At 34.9% G+C, this 13932-nt stretch overlaps 2 protein-coding genes across 2 annotated transcripts; one reads left to right on the top strand and one right to left on the bottom strand.

The window, feature by feature from the left end:
- Positions 1-2255: 2255 nt before the first annotated feature.
- On the top strand, positions 2256-7234 carry LOC131602325 (uncharacterized). The gene is made up of 11 exons (XM_058874411.1): positions 2256-2395; positions 3929-4259; positions 4349-4408; positions 4494-4652; positions 4980-5046; positions 5746-6008; positions 6122-6155; positions 6331-6437; positions 6563-6604; positions 6709-6783; positions 6897-7234. Exons 2-11 carry the CDS (start codon positions 4053-4055, stop codon positions 6951-6953), a joined length of 1071 nt encoding a protein of 356 aa, XP_058730394.1. The 5' UTR covers positions 2256-2395; positions 3929-4052; the 3' UTR covers positions 6954-7234.
- A 444-nt stretch (positions 7235-7678) lies between these two features.
- On the bottom strand, positions 7679-12337 carry LOC131602324 (switch 2-like). Its single transcript, XM_058874410.1, has 8 exons — positions 11797-12337; positions 11468-11574; positions 9757-10675; positions 9247-9494; positions 9012-9138; positions 8662-8937; positions 8327-8576; positions 7679-8240 (listed from the first exon to the last, which is right to left on the bottom strand). The coding sequence occupies exons 1-8, from the start codon at positions 12214-12216 to the stop codon at positions 7921-7923; spliced, it is 2667 nt and encodes an 888-aa protein (XP_058730393.1). The 5' UTR covers positions 12217-12337; the 3' UTR covers positions 7679-7920.
- Between the last annotated feature and the right edge of the window lie 1595 nt (positions 12338-13932).

Raw genomic sequence — 13932 nt, 5'->3', positions numbered from 1 at the left:
GAAGTCGAAGGTTGTTCACATGCTTGTGTCGAAGATGCTAGGGTTGTTAGCATGTTAAATTAGGTTTTAGTGTTTAAACCCTAATTTGTTAAGTTAGCTTGTTTATTAAGTTGACTTGTGTAATGGGCCTTGTGGAAAAAGCCCATTAGTTAGTATGTTAGGTTTTATTATAAATAGCATACTAGTCTCTCACCATTGCTAAGCTGCAAATCCTAATTTAGGGTGAGAGAGGTTATTTGTTATTCTTGTAAACTTGTAATCTTGTTTTAAGAGAAAGTAAAAGAATAACAGTTATAACCAATTATTGTGTTCTTATTCTCTTCCCTAATTCCCTATTATATTTTGTTATTGACATCGTTTTTCACAACAAAGCAAATAGATATAGAAAAATACAAAGGGTATATAAGTCTATATATGGTTGATAGATGGGGAAAATGTTAGAGATCTGAGAATGAAAATTAGAAAGAGAAAGAGTGTTTGGTGATGATGTAGAAGGCGAGTGGGTGAAACGAGCATTAAGAGCTTTGATTATTCCTTCTTAGCATCAACGGAAGAGGAAAGATACAATTTGAACCTCTATCGAGTCATGTCTAAGGATGATGAGTGAGGAACAAGATCTATGAATTTTTTAATTGAAGGTTCAATTTTGCTTCACTACTGTTCTAACTACTCTGTTGCAGGTGTGTAACAATTTTCTTTCAAGCCGTGAAGAGCTATTGAAGATTCCTTCATTGATATGTGAAATTGGATTCCTAGAATTGCATTTTATGCGTGAAATTTGTTATGGGTTATGGAAGAAGAAGTTTGACTGTTTAAGTTTTTCAACTGGAAAATTAAATATGAATGTGAGTTTCTGGATTTTTTCTGTGTTTGTAAATTTTGGGTTTTCTGGGTTTAGAGAAAATGGTGAAGATGATAACTAAATGCCAATTAAAATGTAACGTATGCAAGAATAAACACCGTTAGTATAAAATAGACAGAAAGGACCTATATAACACGGTTTGAAGAAATAAGGGATCAATTTGATCATTTTAAAAGCTAAGTGTTCGGGTTGAGCATAATAGGTGGCCAGCAACAAACGGCTTGATCTTCGATGATGGTTGAGAAAAAAAGGGGTTGTACATGCAAGGCACTCCAATGCCAAAGTAAGAAAGAGAACAAAGGTACAACATAAAGTATGAAGTTTTTGGGCAAAATTTGGATTACCTTGCCCTCTAGATGTAGAGGGCTATTTCTAATGTTCTCCTTGGTGTGGATTGGGTCATCCTATATTTGTGGTCCTGAGCGCGATTTTCGCCCTCAAAATATAGGAAACAGTGGAAAAGGTCGTGATTAGCCAAGCAGGGGGAACTAGCCGTTGGCGAGGACGGAGATCCAGCGTGCTTGGATAGTCCTATGTTGAGGGGGGCCTGTTGATAAATCCTGCTCGGTCGAAGGGGAGGTTCGTCCTCTCCTTGATCCAAAGTGTGGGCTAACGCTTATTGGATCTCTTCACATTAACTAGTGGGTTGGGCCAATTTGGCTAGTCCAGAACACTAAGAGATCAAAATGAACCTCGAGATATAGATAAGAGACTCAAAAGGATATTTAGCCTTTAAAGTAGAGGATATCTCAATCCACCCCTTAATACTCTTAGCCACTTGGCGAAATTCCATTTATGCCCTCTGTTTCTTGAGATATACATCACGAAACATTTTTTTGGCTAAATTTTGGGTATTTTTCGGAGGTGCATCTACGAAAGTAGTTTAAAATGGTAAACGTTGGAAAATTTTCATAATAATTCAGTTAAAAGAAGATTCCGTAGATACACCTACGAAATAAATTGAAAAAATTTCATAATAATTCAGTTAAGAGAAGGTTTCGTAGATACATCTACGGAACAAATCAACATTGAATAAAAAAAGTGATTCCGTAGATACACCTAAAAAAACAAGAGGTATTTTTAGAAATGCACATGGTGGGTGATAACCCAAAAATTGAGACGAGAGATTTTCTTAAAATATAACATAGTGAAATCAAATAAATTATAAGAAAAGAAGGCCTGACTTTAATTTTTAAAATTTTCTTACTGAATATCAAAGCTTTTAAAAACTAACCGGCTTGAAAATTGGTTTTAAAAGAAACTAATTGTGAGCCGGTTTCAAATAAAAAACCGATTTTGAACCAAACCTATCTTAATATGAACCGGTTTTGTGAAACTAAACCAATTTTATTAAAATGGTTATGAGAACCAAAGTGAACCATATATATGCACACTCCTAGTTGGGGAGTAAAATTTTTGTTCCCTTTCCTCTCCCCTCTCCCGCCAGCGTCAACAAAAGCGTCCTCTCCGTCATTAAAACCCTAGCCGGCGAACTTACTCCACCTCAACCTCCGGTCGCCGCGGTTCTAAACGGTAAATCCTTCCGGCACCCTTCCAGTAGATTTTAAGATTGTTTGGTTAAAATCTTAAGTTGATTTTTAGGTTGAAACTTATGAAACAAATATGTGTTGAATTATATGCATTTGTTTTAGAAATCCTATTTAGAAGTAATCTGATTGGAATATGTTTAAATTTTTTATTGAAAGTTCACATCTAAAGGGCTCTTAAAAAAAAGTTTCAAGGAAACAATAGTAGAAGCATCATCAACTACCCCTACTTTTTGATACCTTTATTCATGGAATTTGGAATTTTGAACTTCACATGATAGCTTTTAGCAAGGGAAGTAACTAATCCACATTTTGTTGATCTGGTAATCATTCACCGGTTTGGTTTGAAAGTTGACCCATTGTTTTAGAATCAAGGACTGGAAGAATTTTCTCCCGACTCAAAAATAGTATTCTGTACGAACCTTTGCTAAAGGCTTTTTATAATAACATTAGAGAGTTTGTATTATGTTTGTTTAAAAAAAAAATAGATTCTTATTGTAGATATTCATGTTGTGTAAAATCTGTTGTGCTTATGTTCATATATTATTATAATTATCATTAGGCATCTTTATTTGTCTCTCACATCATGGTCAGTAAGAAACTCACATATTTGCAAAGCTGGATTCAATTTAAGAGTTAATATAATGTAGTGTTATAGGAAAAAAATTGTTATGGTACGTTAGTAACAACTCCCTTTGTTCATGGAGTATTCTTATTTTTGTTGAGAAAAAGGCTCGAGGTATTTGGTCATTAACCTCTTTGAGGTTTGAAAAAGAATCAAGCCTTTTGACACCTTTTAGAGGTGGGGAGATTTCTGTCTATTTGCACTGTTAAGAATGTGTAAATTAAACGGGAGATATTTGGAAACGTCGTAAAAATGTGATTTTACTGTGACATTTTTTTGGTAGGAAAACCTTAGATAAATCAAGTGAAAATTTGTGGACTTGTTGGAATGGTATTTTATAGGTAGAGATGAATAAGCTTAAAATAGGTAATATAGTTTAATGATAACTTGAATTTATGTGGAAATTATGGACCTAGTTACCTGATGAAGATCTTTATTATTTCCGACTTGTTTAAGTTCACAAGTTAGAGAGAGACCTCTAAAAGAAATATTAGCCACATTTTAGAAAAATTGGCAAACAATATATATAATGGAAAATGAGTTGGCCATCCAATAAACTACTGTAGCGTGTCTATACCTAATTGGCATTAGGTACAAATAGAGATTTAAGTTAGAGAGAGACCTCTAAGAGAAATATGAGCGACATTTTAGAGAAGCTGGTAACCAATATATATACTGGAAATTGAATTGGACATTCAATAAACTAAATCAGTGTGTCTATATGCAATTGACATTAGGTACAAATCGTAGAATAAGAGATTTACGATTGAGTCCCTTTGATAGAATGAACTTGTCACTTGAAATACTTTTGGATTGTAAATGCATTTATTTTACTCTTTATGATACTTCAATTTCCACATGTTAGCTAATCAGTTTTATGAACCAATAACTAAGGGGCTTGTGGATTTCGATTTTCCCCTGAAGCCCAAGAGGCTGGGCCTTTTCTCTGAGCCCAGAAGGTATAGCGATCTAAAAAGAGTGATTAAGGGATCAAATCAAAACAAGGGAAAGTAGGAAAATGGGAGGGTTAGGGAGGAAAGGGACAGTGACACCACTTGAGTCACAGTTCCCCGTAGAGGAGGTGAACAAGGCCACTAAGCAATTCCAAGATGCCATTGCCGAAAAGAACAAAGAGCTTCACGTCCTACAACGTTTTGTCGCCGACAACAACAACCTTGTCAACCTCGTCCAGAAACTCCCCGAACAACTCTCTCATGATGTCATGGCAAGTCAATCCTTGCTTTTCCAATGCTTTTTCTTCTATTTTGATTACCCTTTGTAAACAAGTTTAGAAGTTTGAAATTGGGTTCTCAGGTTCCGTTTGGGAAAGCTGCGTTCTTCCCTGGTCGTTTGATCCATACCAACGAGTTCATGGTGCGCTTTTTCCGCCTTTTGTGGAATTGAATATACATTTTCTTTTCCAATTTTTTAGTTATGTTTTTTTTTTTTGGGTTATTAGGTTCTTTTGGGAGAAGGGTATTATGCAGACAGAACTTCCAAACAAACTGTTGATATTTTGCAACGAAGAGGGGAGTCCTTGAATTCTCAGGTTGATTCACTTCAGGCCATGATCAACAACCTTTCCTCCTTTATCAATGTCACAGATTCTGAAGTAGCGGTTTGTTTCATCACTTCTCTCATTAGTTTGGAGTAACTTTCAATTTGATTTGTATTGATGCAGTTTTGACAATTCACACATGTAGTATGGTATTTAACCGGTTAAATTTGTGGTTAAACTTGGTAGTATTATACTGCAATGTGTTGTGTATTTTATTCTTTTCACATTGTCTGGGGGGGCTAATTTTAGTTTCTTGTGCTACATTTTCTTCTCATGTCTATACTTTTGTTAGCATATCTTTTGGTGGAAAACATTTGTTAGCAATTGGTGTTAACATTTTTGAAGTTTGCATCAATTATTAGTTGATGTTGTGTTTAATTGGTGCAGGAGGGTCTTGTGGAAATAAGAGAAGAATATGTGGAAGACGACTCTGAAGAAGATGAATCTGAATCAGGCATGTTCTTCCTTCTTACTTTCCATAGTTTTACAATTATATAAGGTGATACTATATGTTCATTAATCAATAAACGGAAGCTCGTAGTTGTAGTGAGATTTGGAAAGTTTAAATACAATTCAAGTCCTTTCTATAGTGGTTATTCAAATAGCTGTAATTACTAATTATCAACATCTGGCAAGTTCAAGTCAAATTCTGTTTAACTTGATTTTTTCCATACCATTATACTGGTATCATTAGCATACTTAATTATTTATTTTAATGTCTATGAAAATGTTTAATTTGGATTTGCAAGGAGGATATGAAATTTTCTGGTCTTATTTAAATACTAAATTTTCATTTTACATTTTTTCATATTCAACTTTCAGTATGTATAACCTTTATTCTTTCTTTTATCTGAAAACTTACAACTTCAACATATGCATGTTACTTCTTGTCTCGGGCAGCTTACATGTACTTTGTACAGCAGTTTCTGCTTATTCCGAGTTTATTATTTCTAAGTGGATTAACACATATTTTTCTTGTTTTTTCGTCTTTAATATATTCCTCAACTGTGTTACTCCATGCTTGAAGTTGAATGCAAGCATATTTTTTATTTATTTTCATCATTACACCTTTTTATCAATGTCCTTCTAATTTGTCCGAAATATTGAAATTATGATTGGATGCAATGTCAATGTCTTTTTTATTTCTGCTCAGATTCTGCTATTGAAGATGTTCCTAGTTCTGGGAATGATACATCCAAAGAAGTGGACTATGCTTCATTTTTGTCTTTAATGGATGAACTTGAGAAAGAAGAAGCACTTGCTGAAGAAAATGGCAATGACAGTGATCCGAGTGAGGAAACTACTGATGATTTTGATGATAGTCCATATCAGAGACCTGCCGATCGTATTCCCCCAAATCAAAATGAGTTTCCAAAAAGGCATAATCATCAAGAAGATATAGCTGATCAGTTGAATGTAAGAAAATTTCTTTCTATTATCTTATTTCTGCGTTTAAGTTATTTTATATATGTTATATAACTACTCAGCTGAAACGTATATGTTTTTGCATTTTAATTTTGAAAATGCAGTTTGCGAACCTTGCTGTTCAATCTCAGGTTAAAGGTTGGTATTCATTAAGTTCTCTGCGTTCTCATTTTCTTTGTATATGCAATTTTCACGGTTCCATGTATCTATAAATGGCTGCCTGTCCCGTTTGGTCCGTGTATCTATAAATGGCTGCCTGTGCCGTTTGCATCCACTGTAGAGTTGAATTTCTGTTTTGTCTGATATATTTCAGAAGGGAAAATTTTATCACAAAATGTGTCATCCATTGATCCTAGTGTGAAGCCGCCCATAGTTCCTAAAGAGAAGATATCTCGAGCAACTTCGGCATCGGAAATTGAGGTATGCAAACCTTTTGATGAAACTTCCATCACAATTTCTTGCCCGTAGGTAATGTGGTCGATACTTGAAATTTACAACTATTTCATGGGAGTTGATGCTTGATATGTACAACTATTCCTTTACAGGTTCAACATCAAACTTCACAACCATCATTTGATCGTCGCAAGGTTTGTTTAATCTCTTTAATCTTTTCCCTTTCAAGTCATAATAGTACCCTGCAGCAAAAATATATATAGCAGTCGATGATTTTTTGAATTAATATTTTCTACAGGCTTTTACAGGCTCCATCGTAGAGCATGGCGAGAATTTAAAAAAAGGTTCAAGAGAACAAAGTTCATCTTCACAGGTAATTTAATTGAGTTATGTTTATGCTGCGATCATAAATAAAATAATATTTGCTTGTAACCATGATTTTCATGATCCTTGGCATTTTCATCACTGACAAATCTATTTTAACAGGTTTCTGGTTCTCATCCTGTAAAACCAGTCTCCAGATTCAAAATGCAGAGAAAATAGCTACAATAATATTAGTAGATATTTTGAAGTTTTAGGATGTGCTTGTTAGTAGAATCAAAAGCAGAAAAAGTGAAGGTGGGATAAGCCGTTATGAGTAGTGAAAGTTACTGTGCTCTCCTTGCAGGATGAAGAATCAAAGAAAAGAAGGCATAATTTGTTGCACCCTGAACAAACTTTACAAGTTTTCTGGTTTTTGTAGTGGATTGGAATTGGAATGAAAATGAAAATTTTAGTTATTTTTTTCTTTTTAAATGAGAAATGTAGTTAATATTACGTGGGGATGGTAAACGTTCCTTCTAATTTTTCATCTTTTTAACTCCACTTCAAATTGTATTTGAGAGAGGAGTCTTCTGCATGTATAGAGAATTGCAATATATTTTTCAATTTTTTCTTAATTGCAAAATCTCAATCAACAACCATGAGAGAAAAAGAGAAAATAAAAAATAAATAAATAAAGAGGAAACGAAGTTTGATGGTTCAACTTATAATGCAACATTAAAAAATATCAAGATTTTAGTTGAGAATGCATTTCAGTCACTTGTATTTACCAAACATGATTTTTTTTAAAGTTAATGTATTATTTAATTATGAAATTTGTTGACTTATAAATATAAACAAGGGGCCAAGGTGATTTCATACACATACAATAAATGAATGTTATTATTGTACTCACATGAATGGCTAATAATCAATGAACTTTGATTAAAATTGCAACATATAATAATTAATAAATCATAAAATATCATAATCAGAACCATTTGAATAAAAACTTCATGTGAAAATCTAATATTCGAGCATATTTACAGCAGAAAAATAGAAGTTACAATGTTTGGAGAACAAACTATATCCAAAAATTCAATTTCTAAAAGGAAAAATTGACTATCTATGCATATCCACATTTACACATTTTTCTACTGTTTTGGTATGGAAGGCCTGTATTTGTTATGCCATCCATGAGAACCATAACTCAACCTTTAAGCTTTTTCTTTTTCTTGTTGTAGTTTATAAGCACTTTTTCTCTCTCTACTGGAGTTGCAGATAGTAACCATTTGCTAAATGTAAGCTCTCCCATGCCCATAGACTCTGCAAGGAGGCTAAATTCGGCTCTCTTCCTTTCATCAATCAAAGGAATTTTCTGTTTTTTGGGTACACAATCTGGTTTTTTTCTTTGATGGACTAAAGAGATGTCTGACTTGCTTAAGCTATCATTTGAAGGGGCACCGCTGGTAGATAATTGCCCTGGTCGGGAGTTGACAATGTCTTCGTTGCGGTGAGCGTAAACAATACCTAAAATTACAAAACATCAGTTTTTATAAAACAAAACCGAAAAGGGAGAAATTGTAATTATTGAAATTGACACTGATAATTTTTACCGAGGTCTTCAAATTCAATATCTGGTTTACTAGTTGAAGCACCTGTAGATTCAGCACATAACCTGGTTTCAGAATCTGATGCTAATAAACCAGTTTCTTCTGACATTTTTACTTTTTCATGTTCTGTTTCTAGCCCGTCTTTTTTACTCGTCTCATGCAGTTCAACAATTTCGCTGGTAAATAGTTTATCAGATAAATCTCGAAATAAATTGCAAATTCCAAAAAGCTCTCCTTTAAATTCCTTACAATCCTGAAACGAAACTAATTTTTTTTAGAATTATTACGAAACAAATGAAAAGAAATGCAACATCAAAATACATCGATTTTGGTACTACCTGGACACCTTCAAAATATCGTTTTTCCATCTTTCCAGAGACAGCGATGTTTGAGAGCTGCTGCTTGTAAATCTGACGAGAATAAACTAGTTCTTCAAGTGAACCAGCTGCGAGAAGACGAAATACCACAACATGTCGTCTCTGACCATATCGAAAAGACCTGTCTTGAGCCTGTAAGTCTTGTGCAGGATTCCAGTTGGGATCAAATATTACAACACGGTTCGCACTGACAAGGTTCAATCCAAGCCCCCCAGCACGAGTAGATATCAGGAACACCTAAAATGACAAACAAGAGTCTAATACAAATGGAACTGGAAAAATGCTTTTCAGCTATCAGGTTTGAGATATACTTGTTTGCTAGGACTGGAGTTGAAATCATCCACCAGAGACTGACGTAAATTAGTTGGAGTGGACCCATCAAGTCTTGAGAAGCAGTAGCCTTTTCGTATGATAAATTTCTCCAGTATGTCCAGCATCCTGGAAATAACAGCTCGAGTTAAACAGCAGAATATAGTAAATTTTAATCGTAACTTATAACATACACAGAAGAATTAAACATGATCTGAAGGTACATCAACTATTTACCTTACAGAATAGCTAAACAAAAGAACTTTGTCACCATGTGAAAACCATGACAACAATAGTTTTTCAAGTGCTCGCATTTTGCCACAATGTTCGGCATCACTTAGACCCATGAAACTCTCATTCTGCGTGCTCCCGCCAACTAAGTCAATGTCTGGGCCATAGACAGCAGCAGCAAACTTTGCATCTTTAACTTGTTTGTCAGGGTCATCTTTGGGGTTTGGCTTAATCAGCTCGAGGTGATTGCTTATCTGGCATAAAGAAACGATAATATTCAAAATAATGTGAAGAAGCATCTTGAGCGTGGTGATAAACAAGTTTGTTTAAGGGAGTAGAGCACTGAACATAGTGTAAAAAAACTGAAAGGCATTAGTGCTCCACATGGCTTGGAGCACCAATGAATAAAGCTACAACAGATGTCCAGTGTTAGGAACAAATTAGCCATTAAGGATAGTTTGGAATGACAGTATGTTCAAAAAGAGAGGTAAAGAAATTTAAAAGACCTCACTTAACCTGTTGTAGCTTGACAAGGCATGGAAGTACAAGGCAAAAGGGGCATGAATCACATCCATCGGGGTTATCTTTGTGAAGGTAAGGCCACATAGCTCCATCTGGTACTATCCTTTTGCAACACTCAACTTGAGTAAGAGGGCTACCACAACTACAAGGCAGGTCTTTATTTATAAGGCACTGAATGTCAGGAAGCTGGATCATTCTCCTATAAACACGTTTTTGCAAATCACTCATTGCACAAAACACAGCGTTATCTTCCTTCCCCATCATAAGATGCCCTATGGTCTCTTCCTTTGTCCTTCTTAACATATATTTATTAAGAACCACAACAAGGTGTTGTTTTCTCTTATTAGCAATTTGGACAAACCTATCAGGAGCAGTTGACCTCTGACCATGCTTAAGGGGTTCATCATAAAACTCACGGAAGTGTTCACGTGTTCCAAGGGATCCAGGTGCAACTAAATCAAAGAGATTGAACAATTCTAAGATCTTATTTTGCATTACAGTCCCAGTAAGACCATATCGTCGCAGGGTTTTAATTTCTAAACATGCTTTATAGAGTTTTGATTTCTCATTCTTAAGTCGATGAGCCTCATCAATAATCACAATGTTCCAGTTGATATTTGACAAAGAACTGTTGCCATGAATCCTATAAGTGTCAAAACTGGTAATAAGTACCTCCACTCCATTTGCTTCCAATTTATCATATATCAAATCGCGGTTTGCACCGTGATAAATGGAAACACTGAAGTTGGACCACTTAGAAAATTCACTCTCCCAGTTTTGAATAACGGATGATGGGCAAATTATTAATACAGGGTCTATTTTCTCCACTTGTTTCTCACGAAGAACAGACTCTCCTTCTTTACCAAATATGGCAGCAAGAAATGCTATTGTTTGAATTGTCTTTCCAAGACCCCTGTTTCAAATTTCAATGTGCAAAAAAGAGCTCCAACTTAGTAACTGCAGCAAGAGTTGTGATAAAAAGAACCAAATATAGTAAAAAAAAAAACAGCATAGTATTAGTATACCAACAAATAATATAAACAAAAAAGAAAGATAGAGTCCACAAATTTAGTATTCATATGCCTCAAATACAAATTGTAGCAGAAGACGTACGTTGAGGTTTTGCAAGTTCAAAAAAGAGAACAGATGTAGAAGATTGCAAATATTTGTTAATTTAATGACAGACCTACCTGAGAAGCAAAATAGAAATTTGAACGGTACTAAACTTCTTTACGATTTTAAACAAGAAGCAGTGGACATCGAATATAAACTAAACACAAATTTTTGCATCCAAAAGCATTTAGACTCAACCATTCATCAAGTGGGTTGTGATAAAAAATACGTTAGAGGTTGTGATAAAAAATAAGTTAGATGCTTAAGTTGATGAAGTGCAATATTTCTGGGACGTAAAATGCAGTATACTATAATAGAGTATACCACGGTTTACACGAAAGGATACATAAAAGCAGAAAACTAAGAAAATGCCATCATAATATTTTATATAAAATCGTTGTCAATCCATTAGAATTTCCAAATTAGACTAATAAAGTATCGTGCTTGAGATTGAGAGTAACACTATCATCATTTTTTCATACACCCACATCAATAAATCTGCATATACTATATACGTATTATAGCGTAAAAAGAAAGAGAGTTAGTTAATAAAAAAGGAAAAACAGAAGAGGGGGATAAACGTGTAACTCACATGTCATCTCCAAGAATGCCTCCATGATTCTTCTTGTACAAATCATACAGAAACTTCACTCCCACTCTCTGATGCTCAAGCAGTCTACAGTTTATAGATGCAGGAACCTGAAACAGTGCTCACAATTATTCTACTTTTTCAAACTATTATCGTTATCGACGTATTAGTGTCAATGCCGCGCCTAGTCGATCATTCACTTAACTTGAAAGTAAGTTCCAATTTTAATAAGTTCATAATTGCATTCAATTGACCAAACCGTTGTATAGAATTAAGCCTAAAATGCAATAATTGTGGTGACTATAAATATAGAAATTTGGAATGATGAGTACCTGAACTACAGGAAATTCTCCGTCAGAAGACAAGAGCAAAGGCTCAAAGGGTCCAGTATGATCGAATTGAAACTGAGACGCTTTGGCTGAACTGAATTTCACCCTCTTTGTCTCTGGCTCTTCTTCTTCTTCATCATCATCATCATCATCTTCTGGTTGAACTTGTTGTTGTTGTTGTTGTTGGGGTTTGGATTGATTTTGTTGTGAAAGGAAGTCGTGTGGGTTAAAGGGTGTGTCGTCCGGGTCCTGAAGGAGGCGAAGCTGGTGGGCGAGAGAGGATTTAGGGGGTTTTCTACGGATTGGGAAATGGGAATCGAAGTCGCGGAGAATAGAACTGGATTGGGAGGAAGAAGAAGAAGATGGTTGTGATTGTTGAGTTGTGCAGTGTCTGAGTGTTTCCTTCAGAGTTTGCAGCGACATCGAGAGAGAGGGGAAAAGTTTCAATTTTGATTATTATTCGTCTTTCAAAATACTGCAATTGTTAACGGCCAAGTACATTTTCTGCCCACAATTTGGTGTTTTCGGTTTTGGTGCCGCCGTGTAATTTGGCTTAGTATCGTAAAAATGCTATATGTTTTTTCTAAAAAAAATTAAAAATAATTATTTGAATCACCAACATTTTAATATCACTTGTTAAAAACATTTTTTTGAATAACCTCCCGTGACCCTAGCATTACCTCTTACCTATTATATTGGGCTATCAATTCAGATATTAGATGTCTATCAAGGGCCCAATTCAGTGCCCGACTACGATACATGGGCAACAACTAGGCTCCTTGTTGATTAAGGACATTCCTGCATTTCCGACTTCATCATCTCGACTAACAGTGAGAGAGAGAGAGAGAGAGAGAGAGATATCATTGTTGAACTAAAAAATCTAGGATGTACATAAATCTCCTGAGCATAAAGCCTGGAAGGATGAAATGTTCGGAAAAAGAATTTCGGAATACACTTCGTATTGGAGAGTATGTCCTAGCTCGGACATGATCCATTAAGACATCTTCCACAATCTCCGACTTAATAACGTATGATGGCGTGACCAACAATGATTGTGAATATCCTACAAGATTTCTTCTCTCTCTTTGCAATGATGATTTTTTATAGGAAAACTAACGCCATATGAATCTGAAACAATACAACTTTACTTTGCCATTTCAAACTCTTGATTGGATAAAACCCCACGTTTCCTTCCCTATTCCTCATTCATTCCTAAAATTTTACCCTCTCTTCAAAGCTGCCCATGAAGTCGTAAGCTCTCACCAACTATTCACAAACAACTTCAGGTATTCTTGTTTTCTCCCTACTTTTTTTACTTACATTTATATAATGGTTATAATACGAGAGTGTGATGATGGGGAAACATACCATTTCTCCGAAATTTCCAAGAGAGGAGAGAGCTTTGGGATTTATTCATGAAAGAATGCAAAGATCAGTTGGGACCAGTTGAATTTGATCAAATCATTAAGGAAGTTTATGGTGATATTTTTGCATATGGTAGCAAAACTGATTCAGAATCTTGATCACCAGTTTTTATAAAAATATTGATGAAGATAACTAGATCTTCCATTGATTAAGAAGTCTTAAGCTATGATAAGAGTTCAATCAATGACATGGACATTTCCACACTCTGATCTGAGAGGAAGATTTCCTCTACCGGTAATGAGAAAGATAACATATTGGATGAATACTTCTATTTTTAATCTAGGGTGCTTGAGGACTTCAAGATCCGTATCCCATTTGCGATTTGAGTTTGATCTTCTCAAAACTTTAAATACCGCACCCTCTCAACTTCGCCCTAACAATTGGGGTTTTATAAAAGCTTTTGAGATGGTATGCAAGGCTGTGGACATAATCCTCACCATAGGTTTGTTCTTTTCCTTTTTCGAGGTGAAAGGAGTCGTTAAGGGAGGTTGGATCTGTAACACCCCTTTTATACCCCAAAATAAATAAGCATATAATCAGAGAATAAGCATGCATATAACAAAAGGGCGTCACATCGATGTTTTCAAAAACTAAAACTTTAAAAACCGACAGCATTTACTTACAATATATGATACACTTGGTCATTTCAAATAACACTTCTCAATTAATCATACTTTATCCAAAATATGCATTCACAGCGGAAACTACTAAATA

The sequence above is a fragment of the Vicia villosa genome, linkage group LG5 (genome assembly GCF_029867415.1).
Source record: "Vicia villosa cultivar HV-30 ecotype Madison, WI linkage group LG5, Vvil1.0, whole genome shotgun sequence".
In the NCBI taxonomy this organism is placed as follows: domain Eukaryota; kingdom Viridiplantae; phylum Streptophyta; class Magnoliopsida; order Fabales; family Fabaceae; genus Vicia; species Vicia villosa.
Note: the sequence above shows the minus strand (reverse complement) of the source record. Positions and strands in the feature narration are given on the sequence as shown.

Bases quoted from the DNA above. Each gene is read 5' to 3' on its own strand.
- LOC131602325 (XM_058874411.1), top strand. From the start codon at position 4,053: ATGGGAGGGTTAGGGAGGAAAGGGACAGTGACACCACTTGAGTCACAG. The intron at 6,156-6,330 runs GTTGGTATTCAT...GATATATTTCAG, and splicing joins TGTTCAATCTCAGGTTAAAG to AAGGGAAAATTTTATCACAA. The intron at 6,605-6,708 runs GTTTGTTTAATC...TATTTTCTACAG, and splicing joins CATCATTTGATCGTCGCAAG to GCTTTTACAGGCTCCATCGT.
- LOC131602324 (XM_058874410.1), bottom strand. From the start codon at position 12,216: ATGTCGCTGCAAACTCTGAAGGAAACACTCAGACACTGCACAACTCAA. The intron at 10,676-11,467 runs GTGAGTTACACG...AATTTGAAACAG, and splicing joins GGCATTCTTGGAGATGACAT to GGGTCTTGGAAAGACAATTC. The intron at 9,495-9,756 runs GTTAAGTGAGGT...TCTTTATGCCAG, and splicing joins GCCTTGTCAAGCTACAACAG to ATAAGCAATCACCTCGAGCT.